Source organism: Lottia gigantea (assembly GCF_000327385.1).
Source record: "Lottia gigantea unplaced genomic scaffold LOTGIsca_63, whole genome shotgun sequence".
NCBI lineage: Eukaryota > Metazoa > Mollusca > Gastropoda > Lottiidae > Lottia > Lottia gigantea.
Genome location: NW_008710145.1, coordinates 335,395 through 358,190, shown reverse-complemented (window position 1 = coordinate 358,190; position 22,796 = coordinate 335,395). Strand labels below are relative to the sequence as shown.

The window sequence follows — 22,796 nt, the reverse complement described above, 5'->3', positions numbered from 1 at the left end:
ATCGGCCACAAAAATTGGCCGGTCACTGAAGTAAGGAGTGTCAATTGACCAATGCCGCATTTGAACATCCGGTTTTGAGGCTTATTTAGAGTTAGATCACTTTGACATGCAGCAATTATTGATTTATATTTCCGTTAGTTTCCGTGAATTTCCGGATGATGGAAATGAAGTAGGTCACGTTACCTTATATGGTTAACGTTCCAGAATGCAGAAGTTGACTTTACAACTCTCAAGAATACAGTGGTCGAACTTACAGTGGTGTAACCTATTTTCGTGGATATAAGGATTCAACACTGAATTTCGTCATAGTTAAAAAACACGTTGTATGGATACCGGGTGGTATAATTAACCTCTCTTAGTATTTATCTTTAATATCAATTCATTATAACTAGTGTCAATTCCTTCAAAGAACCACGATTTAAAAAAAAATAGTGACTGACAAAATAAGACACGTAGCGTGATTTATTGCTAAAAGTCACTGAAACATAAGAATACGGTCCACTTTGTGTTCCATAGAAATTTTCTGCTGACACGGAATCCGCTAGTTGATCACGTGACTTCATTCGTTGGAATGTAATCTAGCAGACGACACTTGGAATTCCGATTACCGCTTGGGATTATAAGGAAATTCGGCCGATAAAAAATGGTATCGTTTGGTAATAAGTGAAATCCGCCATTTTGTATTTGTCAAAGTATACATTATTACATTTTACCTTGCTTGAAACTACTGGATTCATTCTACTAGCTGATATTGTAGATAAAACCCATGTTTATCAAAACAAACTAATGCGGAGGTCGCGCAAGGTCGCTCAAGTAAATTATTAATCCTTTCCGGAAATCCACGAATAATAGGTTTCCACGAAATTAGGTTACTTGACTGTACATCTTTCACGAATGCAAAGTCAAGAAGACATAGTTGATAATGTCAATAATGCAAAGTTAAGAATTCATTTTCGTTAAGGAAAGTTTGAATGGTGTCTGATGTGAAATAAAGTTTGAAAAGTAAACTATCAATATCTCTACTTTGTAATTAGTACATTGACTTTTTGATTTTAGGAAGGTTTATTTTGTAATTGTGTAATGTTGAAATATGACTTTGTAAAGTCGAGGCCTTGTATTCAAGTTTGACTTTGTAAATACTTGTGGCAACGATCCCCCTCCATACTGAATAAAACCAAGTTTTGTCAAAATCCGACAAGAAACATGACTTCTAGAATGTTTACGAGCTAAAAATTGAACACGTTTTCAAGAACAAGGGCCCGAATTTCTAACCTAGTTGTGAGATTTTTGCCCGAAAAACATGCCTTCGGGTGACCTCTTTGTCCCCCCTTTTGGCTCTGCCACTGCTATTGAAGAGCTTGCTCAGACAATAATCCTGGATTTATTTGGGCCAAAAGACAACCTTTTATGATGGCATTTAATTATTTGCAATTCCAGCCAACTTTACACAATATAATTTATAGTATTTCTAAATCAGGGGTTTTCAGCCTTTTCCTTTCTATTACCCCTTTCAGAATCTTTCATCGATTGCGATATCTAGTGGTCCTTTTCCAATAAAGATTCTGAATAAATAAAGAAGACTTGGTAGTAAAATAAATGTGGTTTTATTGCTAAGTGTTAAATAACTGGTTGTTATCACATATGTATACTATTTGGCATAATGTGTTCATATAGATAATCTTTGGCACAAATACTTATCTAGGAACTAGGACAATAACATAGTTTACAACTATGACTTTTAATAAATTATTTGAAATGTTGTAGTATCAAAATATAATCAACTATTATCTAAATGGTTTACAGAAACAAAAGACAAAAGTAACACTAACAGAGAAGCAATTTGCTTAATATTTTGTTTTTCTGATGCACAAGATCTGAAAAGTACTACCAAACACCTTGTTGCTTCAATTAGATACCATCAAGCTGATGTCTGTCCTCTGATTGTCACAGAGAATAAAATTACATAAAGCAGAGTATAAATCATTTGCATAACATATACTAGTTTGACTAGTGCTGATCTAATCTGAACAAAAGTTTCTATTGTATAATTCAATGAAGGCAATTTGAAATATATTTATGTAACAGTAAATATTAACTGTGAATTATCAATCTAACAAATACATACATTGCATAGGGTATAAACTATATATGGAATTCATATTCTATAAAAACTATAACAATTGCAAGGACACCTTGTCATCCTTGTTGGTCTATCACACTGTGTGAACAAATTCTTATTACTAGAATGGTATATAACAACCAAAATATCTCACAGAAAACTGAAAAGAACATATATCCCTTCTAAACTCTGGTACTCTGTAAAAGAAAAATTGTTGCCAAATTAAACTGAATTCAGGCTCATAATGACAATATATTTTACAATTATATGACTAAATAAGTCAGGGATCAAACAAAGCCGATAATTTACAAATAAAATTTAGTGGTACAGACTTAAAATAATAAAACCTTCTACCAATTATTATTCATGAAAATTATTCCAGATAATGGTTTAAAAGAAATTTGATAATTTTAAATGTAACATTGCATAAAATATAATTTATAACAGTCAAATTCAACCTTTTTAACAGAAAAATCAAAGGATACATAATACTTTCTAAGCATATTATCATCACAAACTTACTATATTAACAAAGATATATGGTATTAACATATTGAAATATTTTCCTTGTTTGAATTAAGGGACATTCTTTACACAAACAAATAAATTGCCACTGTTCATATACTTTTTCTATATTTCATAGACACAATTTAAATCTAGTTAATAAAATTATTATGGGACTAAAATGGACTTTCACTAAAAGTTTTATGGAGTAAACAAAAATTTTTTTTCTGCAAAAATGCAGTCCTCATTTACAATGAGTTAAAAGTTTAGAATAACTATCTAATGCATACTAAGAATGTTTTTAAAGAACAAAGTATTGCATATTGTGCATGTACAAACATTGGACGGACAATAATGCATTTTCTTCACAAGAATATGCAAGCACAATTTAACAATACTGTTAAAACAATTTAACAATTATAATGACCAATCCTCTACAAATATATACATATACAGTCTAATACCGTACTTATCTATGTGTTCCCTAAATTTATGCTTTAAATTGTTGATAACAATAATAACAAATATATGTGGTGTGGAATGCTATCTATCGTGACTTTACAAATACATGTATACGTATAGTTCTAACTAGTTTAACAATAATAATAATAATAATTATTGCAAGTTAAATGCATGTAAGATGTCTACAAGTTTAATGTATAATGGTAATAATAAGAGGTGACCTCAGTGCATAGATAATCATTTATATAACAATAAACTAATACTATTGTATGATTAAAACATAGTCTCAATCATTCATTCAAAAAGCACTTTCTAATAATAGTGGATTTCTTTACAAAATAAATATGACACAAATGATGAACCTGGATTTACCGGTCATCTTTCAGTTCTTTTTTCCACCTATAAAAGGTTCTAATTGATACACGTGGAAAATGAGATGTGAACTCATTAAAATCCATGGTAGGATTCTGTTGTAAATAACAATACTCTTCTCGTTGCCGCTTACGAAATTTAGGAGAATAAATTTCATCACAGTTAGTACTCGGACTCATTGATGTCATAGGACTAGACAGAGGCCTTTTGGGTAAATTAGCATTGGTAGGAAATATTGAAGCACTAGAAGCTAAGTTGTGGGTTGAGTTCTCGTGTTTTATTCCAGGATTCATTATGTAAGGTGATGATGTTGAGGTCAAGATTTGAGAATACATTGAAGAGTTGGGTGTTATACCATAGTTGATATAATTATTAGAATACTGATGTAACATTTGTTGTATGGTATTACTGGTATCAGTAAACTGGGATTCACCCTCTCTCTTCATATACTTCTCTTCCTTCTCATAACTAGAGTTCAATAAGCGTTTTTGACTACAGTAGTTAATGGGTGAAGCTGGTGACTTGACTGCTGTCTCATTGACTTCTCTATCTTCCTCTTCCTTCAACACTGTATATCTACTAGATGTCTGGCTCTCAAAACTATCTTTACTAGATTCAGATGCTACAACTTGTTTCTGATCTTCTCCATTGGATTGATGGTTCACATTCCACCAATTTCCACCACCACCAGCATTACGTTTACTCGAGTTGACTCTTGCTTTCTGTTTCCAAGTAACAAATACATCTTCAGATACTTCTGGGAAGAGCTTGCTGAATCCCTTGAAATCTGCATCATGATTTATTTCTAGATACTCCAATTTTTCTTTCACCTCCTTCTTCCATCTATAGAAAGTCCTGCCAGATATAGTGTTAAACATTTCATTGAGTTCCTGAAAGGTCATGTAAGGATTCTGGATAAAATAATGGTACTCTCTTAGATTGACCTTCCTTGATCTTGGGGTCAAAGTCTTCAATGATTTAAAGTAAGTAGAATTAGTAAGGGTTGAATTGTTAATTTCGTTGTTATTCATTTCTGTAGAGGACAAAGTGTGATCTACATCTTCTGCTGTTTGTTGGTAAAAGGATTGATCTGCAGTGTCAGATCGACCATTAATATTCTTTATGGCTGCCTTTCTCCATTCATTAAAAATCTCCTCTGGTACCTCTTGACAGTATATCGAAAATATATTATAATCAATGTGAGGACTGCTCATTACTAATGATATCCATCTATGAATGTCATTTCTCCACTTGTAGAAGTTATATTGTAAGGTATTGGGAAACATGACATTAAACTTTTCAAAGTCAATATCTGGATTTTCCAATATATATCTAAAATCTCTTCTTTCACATCTTGGTAAATCATCCATTTCAGGACTTGATAGGTCTTCAGGTTTTGAGGAGGAACTGCTACCATCCTGTTCATTATCGTCATGGTGGGTGTAAGTTTCTGGAATACTGGATGGTTCAGATTGTCTCTCATAGTGATTTTCTACCATGTTTGGTGATTCAGTAGGGCTTTCCTGTTGTCTTGGAATCACTTGGTTTTGGCCTAGATGATCATTCTGATCATGTTGAAAGTTGTCCATAGCTGTTGAAGCAGCATTTATGGCTTTTTTCCAACGATTAAAATTACTCTCCAAAACTTCAGGGAAAAATTGAATGAATGAATTGTAGGATATTTCTGGTTGACTTCTAACAAATTCGACAGCTTGCAATATCTCTTTCTTCCAGCGATACAGAGTTCTCTTGGATACACTTGGAAAAGCACTGATAACTTCTTGCAGATCCACAAATGGATTTTCTTGTAAACATAGATACTCTGCTCTGGCTTGTTTTCTCTGTTTATTATGACTAGGATTAGATTTACTATCAGGACATTTTTCTTCTTCAATAGGATCATCTTCACTGCTTGGTATTTTTTCATTATCTTTTTCAGCATAATGTTTGGGACTAAGAAAATGATTGCGATCTTCATTTTGTTTGATATTGGTAGCAACCTGGTAATATTTCCATCTGTTAAATACATCTTCACTTATATCTGGAACAATAGACTGAAACTTGTCATAATTCATATCAGGATTAGTACAGATTAGATTCATGCAGTCATTAATATGTTGTTTCCATTGATTAAACTGGTCTTCTGTAACATTGGTGAAAATAGTTTCGAAATGGTCAAAGGAAATCGTAGGATTCAGCTGTACATATTCAAATTCTTCACTTCTCAGTAAAACTTTGGATGTTGATTCATCTACAGCTTTGTGTTTACATTGTTGATATTCAAGTGGTTTATATTGAGGTATTTTAATGATATCAGTTGGGTTATCATTCTCTAATACTGCCTTCAATATCCTGTTAGGTTCCCGTATTGCTATATCCTGAGAGTTTGCTGTTGTACTGCTACCTGTATCATGAGGTCGCCAAACTTTCTGAGGTGAATTTCTTATTTTATTTTTCTTTAGTTTCCAACTTTCAAATATATCTTGAGGAATATTTGGAAAGTCTGAGCATAATTCCTCATAAGTATAGCGTGGATTATCTGACAATAAATTTTGAGCATCCTTCACCTCTTTCTTCCATCTGTAGAAGGTTCTATTAGAGATATGAGGATAGTGAAGGTTGAATTCAGAATATGTGATATCAGGATGATAGATAAAGTACATATATTCATTCTTATTCTGCTTCTTCAGGGTATTATCTGTTGGTATGGGTGATGAGTTGTCTGGTGAAGAAGATGACAGTGAAGATTTATCACACTCTTTCATGTTATTGCACAAAACTTGGGTTAGGGACTGGAGCTTTGATAATGATGATTGTTGAGTGGTTTGTTTAAGTAACTGTTGTTGGGCTTGCAATATAGATTGAGGATTAACAGCTGCTAAAGATGGTTGTTGCCATTGATTTGGTAAATATTGGTGATGAGCTTGGTTCACTGCTGCTTGCATTAAAGCTGGATAAAACTGTCCACCAGAGGTACTTGAAGCCATTGCCTGGTTGATAAGTGCATTATAAGCTGCAAATCCTGCAGTGCCCATAAGCATAGGATACTGTTGAAGCATAGCACTTTGCATAGCATATAAATCAGCTTGTGTTGGTTTATCACACCTTTCTTCTTTAACTGGTTTCACAACTTTCTGAGCATTTATCATCTGAGCATATTTCTTCCAAGCATTAAAAGCATCTTCAGTTATAAACTTATACTGCTTTACAAGTTCAATATATTCTAGGTTAGGGTTCTGTTCCACATGAGATATAGCTGATAATACTTGTTGTTTGTAAGACAAAAAAACTTCATTTGATATCATAGGATGAGTGTAAGAAAATTCTTGAAAAGACATGTGAGGATACATTTGTAGTAGAGCTAATGAAGCATTGTATACTTCAGGTTTTTTACTACTAGGTAGGCTTGGTGAGGTGTCTGAAGGACTAACATGAAGAGAGGAAAACCTATGTCCATCTTTAATAAGTTTCTTCCAAATTTCAAAGACTTCAGGTTTTGCATGTGAAACACACGCACAGAATTGTTCAAAAGTTAAGTCTGGATTCTGTTCCAGAAATATAAACTCATCTTTAATCTTGCGTTTCCATCTGTAGAAGGTTCGTTGTTGTATATTCGGGTAGCGTGCTGTTAATTCGTAGAAATCACAAAAAGGATTTTTCTCTAAATGTTCATACTCAACTTTATAAACTATCTCTCTTCTTGTATTACCATTGAGGTAAGATGGTGAGAAATGAGTACCGGAAGCTTCTTTATCCAACGGTTCCATTTCTGAAGATTTTCTCTTTCTATTGCTTTTAAACATATTATCAGGGGACTGAAATGTAACATGAAAGTCATAAAATTTAAATGCAAAATGTATTGGTATCTCATAAAACACTTATTCAGACCAGTGCATGAAGCAATAATTGTGATATTGACATCAAATTCTTCTATATATCTTTATAAACTTACTGTGTTTCAGTCAATGTCACTTCAGGGACATATTTTTTATATTTTTCAATATTTTCACATCTAGCTATCTTGATATAATTATTACCTATCAGAAACACTTGTCAAGAGCATGGATGAGGTCCAATCAATTAGAATCAAATCTAGGTCAAGGAGTTCAAGAAATACATGCAAAGTATATGGTATCGATTATTTTTGACACAATCAAATACCAGATCTCTTTGAACTTTTTCTAAAACCCCCCAAAACATTACGCATCAACTCAAATGCTATTAGAATTATTTCAAAGAAGAATCAGATATTTTGCTGTTATCTTATAGATATCTAACTTTTGTTTTGACAAGTGTGTGATAGTTTCTTATTGTGACTTAATAAAACGTACCTGGAAATTATCTGGTGTTTCTGTTTTAACTATAGATAAATCTAAACCAAGACAGGATTCTGGTGGTATCTGTATGTCTAATTGTTTAAAATTAGTGTGGTCACCACTTACTTTCTCTTTACTAACATCAACTTCTCTATATAAAATAAATATGAATATTTTTAAACGAATAAATGAGCTTAAAAAAGAAAATATTCTGTGTTTGTCCATAATGAACTGAAAAGTGAATTGATCGACTCGTATCATGTCATACCTCACACAATTCACTGACTGCAGCATTGATATTGAACAGACAAGTAAAAACAATAAGTCTGCAGAACTATACCTCTCATTATCTATCTGTATATCTTTATCTATATCTTCTGGAGCTGAAACTGTAAAATCTTGTTTCTGTGGTATATCTCTATTATGGTTGTTGCACATTTCTGGTTTTGATTGAATTGAAGGATAAGATAAATTTTCTTTGGTTTCAGGTGTTTCTTCAATAAATGCATTATTTGAAAAAGAATTATTATTGCTTAGTGAATTATCACATTTTGATTGGGAAATATTGCCGTCAAGGGATAAAGGTAGCGAAGTATCTTGAGTTGTTTCACTGGTATCACAGATTACTAGTTTATTGATGCTATCATCAGCTGAATCTTCTGTGGTTTCAGCATGTACATGGTCATCATCATATTGGTTTAAGCTGGCAGTGCCTTGTATTGTGTTTTCAGTATTGGTGTAGATTCTGGGATGGTCTGAATACAAATCTACATCATGTGTAATGGGACTACTGAATATTTGTACATTTTCTTTATGATTTTTATTTACATCATATTCTTCATCACCAACAGAAATAAAAGAGGAATCTCTTTCATCAGATTGTGTGGAATTATTCAATTCTTTGCTTTCTTCAGATTTCTTTTCATTACCATTTTCTAAACCAATGTCTTTTCCAGTTTCTTCACCAGTACTTTTATCTTTGTTTGTGGGACTAAACTGGTTAGTTTCCATGAAATCTTCACCTATTCCATGATCACTCTCATCATTTTCACTGTCATCAATGTAATTTTCATCTTTTGAGCACTTTTTATTCATCGAAAGATCATTATGCTTATTATTGATGCAGTCCTTATTATTTTTACCTAACTGGAACATAAATGGTTTATGTACCATCTCTTTAATACTAAAGTTTTCTTTTTTTCCATTATCAACTTCAAGACAAATAAGACCAACCACCTGAACACAATCTCCAAAACTATAATATCGATGACAAAGTTTGTGAATACTTCGAACTAGAGCTGGGAAAAACTGACTAGGATTTTTTTGACGTTCCATGTTGCTCTCATCCTCTGCTGACTTATCTTCATGTAACCTGAAAAATATAAGGGACACGGTATTAATTATTTCAGAATGGAATTAAAAGGTTATAGATATGGTGGATGTAGATTTTGTTTTGAAAAGTAAATATTGACTGGAGAGGAATTTACAGTCTGTTTAACTGCAACTTATTGAGCTGACAAATACAAGCATAATAATATTTTCAGCAATTGAGGGATCTGATGAAAATGTTTTGTTGTATTTTCAGACCATGATCTGATTAAATTCTTCCTTAAATCTTGTTTCACTATATTCGTTTCTCTTTCCTTTGATGTGAATCACAATAAATAAAAACTGCTCTGATTTTATAGAGCACTTAATTGCTTTCTTTCTCTGGCAAAAATTTCACAAAGCTAAGAAGACTGAAAGCTTATGGTACTGCGAAAATTTGATATATATCCTAAGAAACCCTTCCTTTCAGGGAAAGATAATTTATCTATTGTGCCACAACTTTTTTTATCTGCATGCACATTCCAGTCAAAAAGAATATAAATTTAAGGAGTTTAAGAAGCATATGGCTTACAATAGACACAACAAAAGAAAAACAGGTATATCAAAACAACCGACCTGGATTTGTAATACTAGGACATTAAAAAATTATTCATCTTATCACTGAATATTAAGGTCATTTTCAACAGTTGTCATATGCATAAACAAATCTGTAGCTAAACATTCCAAAACTAGAATTGTCATTCGGCATACAATTTTCTACTTTATTAGATGTGACAACTGATAATACAATGAAAAGGGTTGGTTGAAGAATGTCATAAATTTGTTTCGAGTTAGATGAATTGCCTATATCTTGAATTTCAAAGAGTACCGGTATTGGTGTTTTTTTTTTTTAAATTACAGCCAATATAACAATAAAATTATTCAAGGAAGCATTCAATCTTGATCAAAATGGTCAGAAGTGTCTATTCCAAGAAAAGCCCTGCTGAATACAAGGTAGGCTAGTCTATGTTCAGCAAAGAGGCCTTGGGGTAAAACTATAGCATTAACCTATTAAATAATATAACCTACAAATCTACATTATAACAAGATAAAAATGTTAAAACACACAAATAATATATTCTCTCACCTTACAAAACTAGTGTCACAATAAACAGATAAATATATTATGATGACCTCATTTTGAAGAGGAAATTTGCACAAAACAGTTTATAGGTTGTTTAATGTTATACCGTTAAAATGACACAGTGTGCAATGAGTACACATACTGTCACGTGACACAGCTTATCAGACTGGCTGAGTGACACCCCGTGTGACATGCTTTGTTTAGGGCGGTATCAACTCTAAAGCTTACAGTGTCTATTCACTCCATTGTTCAACAATCATTGTTTCCAAAACAATACTCAAATTAGTTTATTTAGCTACACTATAGATTACCCAATACATTAGTACACCGATTAAAATCCTTTGATGTTTACTGTAATGAATGACATAGCCTAATTCAGCCACATTTCGATTAAATACTTATAACGATTAGCATGTCAAATACCAACATCAATGACTGTCTGCACATGCGCGTTGGCATTTCCTCATCATGAATGAACTGTTATTTCTGATTAGAATGCCACCTAACTGTCGGGTCTGACAAAAGAATACACTCAGTAAACCACGACAATATGAAGTTAATTTATGAATTTACCGAAAAAGAATGTTAAAATGATAAAATAACATGGTAATTACCCGCATTCGTCACAGTTGTTGGCATGGGCCTCCATCAAATGCCATGCAAGGCTCGAATCCTTGAGCCCCAGTTGTCCTCCTAAGCGTTTCCATCTCTCATAAGAACTAGCTAAATACACCCGACTAGCATCACGTTTCTTGTAAGCTTCTTGTTGTCGTTGTTTTTTGTCTGTGTCAGATATCGGAGGCCTGCCAAGTTGTCGGTGACAAGATTTCATGTCAGCAGTAATGGTGGCAGCCATATTGGCATTATTGCTTAGGACTGACCTGACTTGACCGCGCATGCGCTGTATCTATTTTGTCACTACAATGTAAACTCATCAGTGTCACGAATGACACCTGCCATATCTCTTCAAACATTAAAAATATTTCAGTATTATAGCTGCATATTTTGTTACACACCCCACATTTGTCTGGGATAAAAATAATGAAAAGTCTTTATCGTGACACAGAATTTGGCAAGGAAAATTGTCCTATTTTGTTAATGCCAATGAAGACTGAAAACTAAAAGGAATATGTATAATAATAAGTGCTGGGATGGCAAGCATAATGATGGTCTAACATACTTTGGTATCACCAAAATTTACGCTAATTAACGGATTTGGTATTGTACCACTGAACAATTTCTAAAATTACAACAAATTTGTCAATTGTTTCCATGATATGTAGAATGGCTTGCACTATATTTGTGAAGGAATAACCCAAAGAAACCAGGTGAATAATAAAAAAAAAAAATTAAAGGTAACTGAAGTCCAAAATCTTGGCTACACATCGAAGTTCGTTTAGAAAAAAATAGCATATCTTAATATGGAGTTTAAGGTTTTATAAGAGAATTTAGCTGTAGAATTGTAGGTGGCAATTGTTATGTTTGATACCTGCAACTTTATTACGAAATTACTACAGCAAATAGCCTAAAGTACTCAAGACAGATGATATAAATCAGGATTGTAAAGGAGTTATTTCTAAATTGTGGATGTGTATTGAGGACACAGATAACACACATTTGCACCATTCCAATTTTGAATCAGACGTCCATGGTTCCTGCATTTCCACCAAAACTATGACGCCAGTAATCGCGAAGGGCCTTATGTGATAAAGCATATTTTGCGATTAGTGACGCTATCAAACACTTAGTTTTAATGGAATTGTAGGAATCACAGATGTCTGATTTAAGATTGAAATAGTGCAAATTGATGCTATACCTGTCGCGTATTGTAAGAATATTTCAAATTTTATCTATCAATGCTGAAGAAAACAGTTATTGGATGTTGAAGTCAAGGGCAATAACTCAAAAACCGTTCATCGATAAATCGTCCAATTCGAACTTGACCAAGATCTCATGAATATAAATCGTCACACCAAATTCCATTCAAATAGGATGAAACTGTAGTCTCTATTGTGTTCACAAACAAATTTTGAAGCGTTTTTACAAAGTCAAGGGCAATAACTCAAATACCGTTCATCGAAATTGCGTCAAGTTGTCCGAGATCTTATCAATTCTAATGAGCACACCAAGTTTCATCAGAATTGGTTGAAAACTGTAGCTTCTATTGTGCTCATGAACAAATTTTGACGCGTTTTTATAAAGTCAAGGGCAATAACTCAAAACCATTCATCGAAAATGCGTCAAGTTAGAACTTGTCGGAGATCTTATCAATTCTAATGATCACACATCATTTCATCACAATCGGTTGAAAACTGTAGCTTCAATCCTGCTCACGAACCATTTTTAACAAAATTTGACGCGTTTTTATAAAGTCAAGGGCAATATCTCAAAAACCGTTCATCGAAAATACGTCAAATTCGAACTTGACCGAGATCATATCACTCTAAAGCATCACAGATAAAAACTGTAGTCTCTATAGTGCTCACAAGAAATGTTGACGGACGGACCGACGGACAGGGGCGACGACAATATACGACCACATATTCATGTGGGCGTATAAAAATGGGCCCGTGGATGCGAATGAAAATTCAGTTTTCAACTGACTTTTTGTGTGAACTTTTTTTCTTTGATAGTCTGGGCTGTTGAAAATTTATATGGCAGCTTTTAAGTATAGGCTACTATCAGAATTCAAACCATATTTATATAAGTGAAATAAACATAATAACTTCAGTGAGGAGAAAATCATTTTATACTTGGATAATTTATTATTTCCAACATATAAATAAGATAATGCACAAGGGCTAAAAAGTCCAAAATATCACAAATAAAAATATTTGAACTATAAAAGTAACTTAGTCTCTTAAAGCAAGTAATACATGTATGCCATGCGAACTAAATCAGTCATTAGATATAGTTCAAGGTAAGGAGGTCTCCAAAGCTCCTTGGTTTAAAGAGAACAATTCAATTCTTCAAGACTCATCGGAAAGTCATATCCCTCATAATTTGTAATAAAAAAGTGACATAGCCACAGATGGACTTTATTTTATATTTTATATACCAATTCCACTTTCTGAATAAAAATTACATGCAAGGTTGGTTTGTATACAATATAAGCTGAGGAAGATGAGTCTATAGTATACTATGGCAGGGTAGTCGTGCCATAAATCGATGCTTTGTATAAATGTCTTATTAACCCATAAAATCTTATGATTTGGGAATTATTCAGATATTATCATTAACCATGTAGCCTAACATTTAACATCTACACACAAATTTTTTTCAATATCTGCTTAAAGGGATTGTAAAGAGGTTTTCAAAACCTATATATTTTTATCGGGGACACTGATAGCATCAATTTGCACCAGTCCAACTTTCATTCCGACGGTAGGTAGGTAGGTAGATGACAAGTTAACGTTCGCTTCCAGCGGATGCTGATATCGCAAACTAGGTAGTTGTTGGTAGTCGTAGTAGTTGGTAGTTGGACGTCTGTTATGTAGGTCTTGTAGTTGTAATTCCACTAAAACTAACGTGTTTTATGACGTCACTTCTCTAGACAGGAACTGCATAGGTATCAATATTAGCTTCCGGTAGCTCCCCTCTAGTGACGTCATAAAACGCGTTAGCAAGAACCACAGACGTCAGAATGAAAATTGGAAAAACCTCTTTACAATCTCTTTAAAATTAGTCTACAAGACCACTTCACTTTTATACATAATAAAGAACGACCGAAGGTTTCCGTTTCAGGTCATTGAATACCAACAAAATGTGTAATTGGTGGAGCGTTTACCATTAGTTCTTTGTAACTGTTTACAAAATATACCATTCTATCAAAGTAGGCTTCTTCGTGATATGGTAAACCATTCTCTTTCAAGAATTTTGACACCAAAGGTTTGATTTTGAGACACATATTATCAGACAGCCGCGGGAATAGATGGTGTTCTACGTGACAACTTATGATTGAATGTCCAAAACTAAAATCCAGGATCATATTTCTACCGAGGTTCAGAACACCTGTTGACATTTGATAAATTTTCTTTGGTCGGTTTTTCTGGGAATACATAGCCAGTCCTATATGTTGAAAAATATTCACATGAATATAAGGTATGGACAACAAAGCACGGCTGATAAATGTGACTATAACGGCCCCCAATATAGAAAATCCTGACAGATGTATCAAAAAAGTAAAGTTAATTGCAAAGCCGGTGATTATAACAAGGGCACATCTGATTAACTTTCCCCACTTTCCAACAAGTTCACATAGCGCAACAAGTGGTGTAAGTATGGGTACCAATAAAGGTGCCAGGAACATATAGATATAGGAAGGCAAAAATGGTGCTTTCCATGTACTTGAGTCGCCCAGTCCGATGATGTTTGTGTGTGGGTGATGACCTTTAATATGGATTTCATTACCAAGTTCATCAGAGAATGATCCCATTAACTCAATAAACATAATACTCCAAAATTTGTTCCATTTCGGTGACTCTGTAACAGCACCATGAGCGGCTGCGTGAGCCCCTTTAACTGTTAGTACCGAATGACAGTAACCGTATACAACAATACCAATACCGAAGTTTAAATATGAATTTGTATTAAACAACCTGTAACTGAAAAAGCATCCCACAACAGCTGCTATATAGATCATCCAATCCACTCCATATTTATCCCACCAATTGCTGGTCCGAACTACTGCTTCTACCTTTTCTACCAATATCAAGAAATTTGGTAGTTTGTCAAGTTTTACATAATCAGTTATTTCGTTTCCTTCTCTGGATTTCCTGGAGAGGGAATTTGTACGGAGCTTCTTAGTCATGATCATCATTTGCTTCAGTCTCCGAAGCAAGTGCTGTCTTGTCGACTACACCTATACCTATATTGCAACCGATAAGATAACACATTAGCCTAAATGATGTCGTTATCACAAAACAATCGATATAATTTCAACCTGAATTTAAATATAGGCTATGAACTGACGTAGAGCTGGTCCCAAGTTCATCGGTAGTCAACCAAGCACAATTGTCCAGCAATAAGTTAAATGTATTTTCCATTGGCCATCAACATTCAACAAACCCGATTTGTTAAACTGTTCGCCAGCCTGACTTCGACCCTGTTCAAAGTTCATCAATTCTCAAAACCATAGAACTTGTATACTCAGTCTGCAAGCCTAAAACATAATAATGAGGGAGCAGTCCATGAATGGTTGGATTTAAAAGTCCATAGTTCGCCATATTTGAGCGTTGATTTGCGGCTTGAATATAATATGTAAGTAGTCTTCAGTGGTCTTGAAAGAAAGAAAATCGCATAAGCTAATCCCTTCAAATATATCTGTCACTTTCTAATTATATGTATATTTATCAAGTTCTTTCTATAGCGGAGTCTCAAGAAAAAAAACGAATTTTCATTTTGATTTTTCTAATGCGGAAAATTCTGGACACTCATGGATTTTAATGCTCAAATATCGACGGTAATCTGTGAACACTATCACCGTTTAGCCTAGCTAAAAAAAATCCCGTTTCTGATACTGAAGGTACAATTGGTTAATTGGTTGGTTAGGCCTATATGATTGTCCCTTTCATTCCTATGTGGTAGCCTACTTCTACTTCTAATTCTAGAAAAATTCTAATTAATCTCTTTAAATATGTATAAAATAAAATAACCCCTTTTGTCGCTCATGTCAACCCACAATTGCTCGTAATCACTCTAGAAGGAACCATTCTTGACGGAGTTTGATGAGACTCGGTGTTTACTTTCATCAAAAAAAATGGAAAATAGTAATACAAGTTATTTCTGTTGTTTTATTTTTCCTACACACTCTAAAGGAACGGATTCAGAAAGAAAAATTGAAGAAATGTTACATGATCCCATTGTAAACACTACCGGTATTGAAAATAAAAAGAATAGGAAAATACTTGAGCCTACTGCCCTAGTTCTCCGAAACCCGTGCAATTTTTAGCATCATTGACGCATTTTTATGAAACCTGCTTTTCTTTTTGGATTGATAAATAAATTTGTAGCTATGATAATATCAATATCCCCAACTGTTAAAAAGTGGACTACAAACAGTCTTTAAGTCTACAGTCAGACCACAACTTTTACGGAATTGCATAACCCATAATGGATTATCAATTCCAAAAATAGGCCTACTGAGAGTCTTAGATTTCTTTGAATTGAATACTACAGACGAATGGCATACATATTATTCAATTCTGAATCACACCAGAAGAAAATATGCCCCCGTCATAACTCATGGCTACATTGTCGGGACCATCTTCATTAGCCCACATGGTGCAGAAAAGTAGGACGTAAAACTCCATTCATTTCATTTCATTTACATTGTCGGGGTTTACTCGGTTTTCTTAATCAATGAATGCTCCCTGAAAATTCAAAGGTGAAGGTTGTTTAAATCCAACATGGAGTCGTGTACAGCTGTGGAAAGGGAACTGGATAAAGTTTTGGCAAAATTTAATGGTTTAAAGGACCACAGTAATAACACTTTGGATGAATTAGTATCTTCTCTACACAGTATAGGAAATGAACTACAATCAGGTTAGGTTTGATGGATGTTCCCTTATTTTCTAATGCTTGTTTATGTCTGATGCGTAAATTCAATTTCTTTGTTTTCATTTTGTTTGTTTACATTCATGGTCAGTAGATTTTTATATCAGTAGGCTACCTCCTAACTAAATTAAATTTATCTTATATCACGAATCATAATGTTTCCATTATATTTTTTACAGAACATGATTTAACACCAACACAAACAGAAATATTAACACAAACATTAAAGCGTGTCAGAGAATCAGTTCAAAGATTAAGCACAGAACATAAAGATCTTCATGGTTCAGTCTCTAAAGTTGGTAGATCTGTGGACAGGGTGAGCCTTCTTTAGAATTATATTGAATATTTCTCGTATTTTTATAAATGGATTGGAATTGACTATAGTATGTACATGGTCTCTTACAATTTAAGTGTATATGTATAAAGTTATGAAAATTAATGAAAGGGAACATCATGTGCTACATTTTTGCCCTTATGCTTATGGAAGAAAGGCAACATGGTAATTCCTTAAAGTTTTATTGATATTGATCTATTTTTGAGGCATAGGCCTACACAGGGTTTCATACCAGATTTGCAGGATGGCAATCTGGCATACTGTAAGTAAGGGTGTTGAAATCAGTCTTTTGACTAAGACATTCTATATAATATATATGCTTATCAAATATGTTTTCTTTTTCAGAATTTCATTTCTGACTTTACAGCAGTTACTCCTGATACTTTTGAAAATGAGAAAAATAATAATTTATTGAATGAAGTCATTTGTGAACACTTTTTGAGGCAAGGAATGCTTGATATAGCAGAGGCCTTAACTGAGGTGATATACAAAATATTCTATATTATGTAAATAGTTACTAGCATGGTACTATTATAGACTTTCTTACCTGATTTTACATGTCCTACATTATTATTATTTTTCCTCGTTTACTTTGATCCTGACAAGCTGTGAATCTGCACTCTGAATATTAAACATAATTTGGGGTTATTTTAACAGGATGCAAGGTTAGAAGTTGATAGTTCAAGAAAGGCACCATTCTTAGAATTACATAGAATTTTGGAGGCTTTGAAATGCAGAGACCTTGGACCAGCATTGGAGTTAGTATATTTTGTTACATGTTTTATTAGAATTCTGTTGATAGCTAGGTTTTATATTTGTACCGAGCTAAATATTGTTGCTTACTTTGCATAAAGTCTGTTATGAAAAACAAAGTCTGTCGTGATAAATTCTTCCACATGAAAAAAAAATATTACTCAAGCAACAAAATGTCAAATGTCATTTTCCAAAATTAGTTTGAAATGGTTAACAAAGAAAGACCAATAAAGAATATTCAATTCTTAGCTGAACTTGACTTCCATATTCTGTATGCTGGAATTTGCGACCGTTTCACACACCTTGTTCTTTTTTTCAGATGGGCATATGTGAACAGGGAAATTTTGTTGGCTCAGAGGAGTTCATTGGAATTCAAATTACACAGATTACATTTTATAGAGCTGTTAAAACAAGGCACATGTAGACAGAGAGAGGCTTTATTATATTCGAAAAATTTCTCCATGTTTGGAGCTCAGCATGCTAGAGGTAGGGGTATCTTTTTGCTGATATTATTGTTCATGGTCTCAATGATTTAGATGTTAGCTCATGTTCTGGCTTGTGGAATTTTATTTAAATCAGGATAGTACCTTAAGATTTTAAATCATTGTCATAGATCCTGACTTGAAAAATAATATCAATAAAACAAGAAGAAAAGAAAACTAAGAATGTATGTTTCAGATAGTGCATTTAGAAAATGACAATATGGTGAAAAGTTCAAAGATAATATAACAGTTAAAAGTTCAAAGACAAATAACACTCAAATGATGTTCCAAATACAATGGCGTAATGTTTGGATTCATATCATTTAGTTCATTGGTTTAAGACTATAACAATTAAAGTTGTGGTCAAAGGGAGATAACGTGGTTCAGTAGTTTACTTGTTATCCATTCACATTTATGATTATTTTTAAACTGCAGAATTACAAGTACTCATGGGTAGCTTGCTATACCTACCACAAGGAATTGAAAACTCCCCATACATATCACTACTAGAGCCAATTTATTGGGAAGAAATCTGTGATGTGTTTACAAGAGATGCTTGTGCCTTGATGGGATTATCAGTTGAAAGTCCACTCAGTGTTGGGTATGTAATATGTTCTCTGAAATAACTATTTTAGTCACAAAATAAATTTTGTGTTCCTGTCTCTTTTTAACTGGAGAATTCGCTATAAGATTCAAGTTTCTTAATATTTCAACCTGATTTTTCTCATGATATGAAAGACAGGGATGTTTTGTAGAAATTGTTTCCAAAACCAGTTAAAATCATACTTAAGAAATATCTTGATGTATACCCATACATGATATATTAATGCTTAATATCATTTTATCCACTTGGTCCAGCCCTAGGCAGAGGCCATATGTTTCCTGTCTATTATATAAATGATATATTTTCAGTATTCGCGCAGGATGTAAAGCACTACCACCATTATTGAGTATTAAACAGGTTATGTTACAGAGACAAGTACCATCTGTTTGGAGCAGTAAGGATGAATTACCGGTAAGCTAAGTGTGGTACATTCAGGTGCCATAATCCTATAAAGCTTAGCGATGCTTAAATGAATCATTTTCTTTTGATGACAATGTCCTAGCAGATGCTAAAACCTATTTAGTGATGGAATTGCGCTCAAATAAGCCGTTCTATTATGTTTTCTGACAAAATTTCCCTCATTGCAGACTGTTAAGCATTGCACATCTTTATTGGCGTAATCATGACTAGAAAGTATGACATGGAAGTTTTATATTTTTATTGTCCTAATTCTACCTATATGTTTGAAAAAAATCATTCTGTGTTAAAAACGTGTTGAATATCATAAGATGATAATTAATGTTTATTAATATTCAGGTTGAAATTGATCTTGGAAAAGAGTATCATTACCACTCTATATTTGCCTGTCCTATATTACGACAACAGAGTAATGAAAATAATCCCCCAATGAGACTGGTTTGTGGACATGTAATATCAAAAGATGCTCTAAATAAATTATCCAGTTCCAATAAGTAAGAATTTTTTTTTTTCTTTCAATTTATTTGTAAATTGTTTTTATTTGAATGATCAAGAGTAGTGTGTCCAGCAGGAGGATGCTATTCCACTGTCTTTAGGTTTCAGGGATGAAATTTATTTGAACACAATTGATCTTTCAAAGTTTTCAATTTCAACAGCAATCCTATAATCTGTAGATAACAAGAACATTGGTCAAATAAAATTATGGTGAAGGTGGCACAGAAATAGTGTGGTGGGAAACATAATTATTTGTTTAAAATCACTAGAATATTATAAGGCTCATTCATGAACTAGAATTACTATCAAGATATAATCCCATTTTTAATTGGATTCTATCATTACACCAAAGATTATGCCCCTTTAGCTGGTAAAACAAGTGTAACCTAACTTTAACCATTGGTTTTTTGATAACTGTTTCCTTTAAATTGATGATAAAAGTCAATGTCCTGTTAAATACAGAATCACTGATTAACTGATTTCTTGATATTTTTTAACATATTATTGTAGGGTTAAATGTCCTTTGTGTCCTGTAGAACAGATATCATCAGAAGCTGTACAGATTTATTTCTAAGTGATAATTGATGACTAAAAATATTTATATACAAACTATTTATTGAATGGTTGAAATTCGCCTCCTCTTGCACCAGAAGGACATCTGATAACAATAAAAGTTTACAAAGCAAAATTGATGTTGAAAGTGAATGGAATGTCTATGTGACAATTTCAATTTAGTGCAATGGGTATTTTTTGTAATATATTTTGACATTATAGATTTCTCTTGTTCAGCAAATAAGATAACCCTAATAAAAGGTCATTACAGGTCAAATCACCCCAAAAAGAAAGAAATTTTAACCCGATCATCACTGATTTTTATACGCCCACATGAAATGGGGGGCGTATATTGTCACCCATGTCCGTCGGTCCCTCCGTCCACAATTGCTCGTAAACACTCTACAGGGCACAATTCTTGACGGATTTTAACGAAACTTAGTATGTGTGTTCGCAATCACCCAAGGATAAACCCTATTGAAAATCAGCGAAATCGAAAAATATTTAGCATGAATTATTGCCCTTGTTCTTGCAAACGTGTTCAATTTTTAGCTCGTAAACACTCTAGAAGGCATAATTCTTGAAGGATTTTAACGAAACTTGGTATGAGTGTTCGTAATCACCCAAGGATAAACCCTATTGAAAATCAGCGAAATCGAAACTTATTTAGTATGAATTATTGCCCTTGTTCTTGCAAACGTGTTCAATTTTTAGCTCGTAAACACTCTAGAAGACACAATTCTTGACAGATTTTGACGAAACATGGTATGAATGTTCGTTATCACCCAAGGATAGACCCTATTGAAAATCAGCGAAATCGAAAAATATTAAGTATGAATTATTGCCCTTGTTCTTGAAAACGCCTTCAATTTTTAGCTCGTAAACACTCTAGAAGGCATAATTCTTGAAGGATTTTAACGAAACTTGGTATGAGTGTTCGTTATCACCCAAGGATAAACCCTATTGAAATCAGCGAAATCGAAAAATATTTAGTATGAATTATTGCCCTTGTTCTTGCAAACACGTTCAATTTTTAGCTCGTAAACACTCTACAGGGCACAATTCTTGACAGATTTTGACGAAACTTGGTATGAGTGTTCGTTATCACCCAAGGATAGACCCTATTGAAAATCAGCGAAATCGAAAAATATTAAGTATGAATTATTGCCCTTGTTCTTGAAAACGCGTTCAATTTTTAGCTTGTAAACACTCAGAAGGCATAATTCTTGAAGGATTTTAACGAAACTTGGTATGAGTGTTTGTAATCACCCAAGGATAAACCCTATCGAAAATCAGCGAAATCGAAAAATATTTAGTATGAATTATTGCCCTTGTTCTTGCAAACCGTTCAATTTTTAGCTCGTAAACACTCTAGAAGGCACAATTCTTGACAGATTTTGACGAAACTTGGTATGAGTGTTCGTATTCACCCAAGGATAAACCCTATAGAAAAATCAGGGAAATCAAAAAATATGTAGTATGAATTATTTCCCTTGTTCTTGAAAACGCGTTCAATTTTTAGCTCGTAAACACTCTAGGAGGCACAATTCTTGACAGACTCTACAAGTCACAATTTTTTTGTTCATAATCACAATTTACAATAGATGTCATTATTTTCCTGAGAAACTATTTTGGTAAACAAATAAGAAAATTTATTTTAATCATTTAACATGTCCCTAACCAGCCACCATACATGTACAGCATCATAAGATACTATAAATAGACCAAGTGGAAAATCCAAGACAGATATCCAATCATAGCTTAGTCATGTGACATCCCAAGATGCAGCAGTTTATCTGATTTCATTTTATAAATGTCATTCAAGAGAAAAGGTTTGCTTAATCATTTCATTTTCACCTATTGTGCTGATACAAAAATGAAATTAAACATGGGTCATAGGGGAAAGTTTCTTGGAAGATTGAATTGAGTTGCTGGATAAGTAGGCTACTACAGGAAAAATATTTAGTATGAATTATTGCCCTTGTTCTTGCAAACCGTTCAATTTTTAGCTCGTAAACACTCTAGAAGGCACAATTCTTGACAGATTTTGACGAAACTTGGTATGAGTGTTCGTATTCACCCAAGGATAAACCCTATAGAAAAATCAGAGAAATCGAAAAATATGTAATATGAATTATTGCCTATATTTTTGAATATAATCTGCAAATACACAATTCATGACAGACTTATTGAAATCACCCAAGGATAAATCTGATCAAAAATCTTGTACAACACGTAATTTTTATTCTACAAAGCAGAAGTCTAAAACAAATTTGACAACTTGATGAAATTGATCACAATTAAAACTAAACCTTTTGAAATATAAAATACAAGTTATTGCCGTTATTCTTACAAATGTGTTTGATTTTTAACTTGTGA

The 22,796-nt window shown here is 33.3% G+C and overlaps 3 protein-coding genes across 3 annotated transcripts; 1 reads left to right on the top strand and 2 right to left on the bottom strand.

Annotated features, from left to right (window-relative positions):
• Positions 1 to 3,022: 3,022 nt before the first annotated feature.
• LOTGIDRAFT_235314 (hypothetical protein) lies at positions 3,023 to 11,081 on the bottom strand (the record flags this gene model as incomplete). Its single annotated transcript, XM_009064482.1, has 4 exons — positions 3,023 to 7,272; positions 7,789 to 7,924; positions 8,042 to 9,145; positions 10,840 to 11,081. 4 exons carry the CDS (start codon positions 11,079 to 11,081, stop codon positions 3,454 to 3,456), a joined length of 5,301 nt encoding a protein of 1,766 aa, XP_009062730.1. The 3' UTR covers positions 3,023 to 3,453.
• Positions 11,082 to 13,970: 2,889 nt separating this feature from the next.
• On the bottom strand, positions 13,971 to 15,035 carry LOTGIDRAFT_128818 (hypothetical protein; the record flags this gene model as incomplete). The annotated part of the gene is made up of 1 exon (XM_009064481.1): positions 13,971 to 15,035. One exon carries the CDS (start codon positions 15,033 to 15,035, stop codon positions 13,971 to 13,973), a length of 1,065 nt encoding a protein of 354 aa, XP_009062729.1.
• Positions 15,036 to 16,632: 1,597 nt separating this feature from the next.
• LOTGIDRAFT_207069 (hypothetical protein) lies at positions 16,633 to 20,439 on the top strand (the record flags this gene model as incomplete). Its single annotated transcript, XM_009064480.1, has 9 exons — positions 16,633 to 16,768; positions 16,960 to 17,096; positions 17,460 to 17,594; positions 17,772 to 17,872; positions 18,187 to 18,353; positions 18,785 to 18,950; positions 19,262 to 19,364; positions 19,710 to 19,864; positions 20,376 to 20,439. 9 exons carry the CDS (start codon positions 16,633 to 16,635, stop codon positions 20,437 to 20,439), a joined length of 1,164 nt encoding a protein of 387 aa, XP_009062728.1.
• Between the last annotated feature and the right edge of the window lie 2,357 nt (positions 20,440 to 22,796).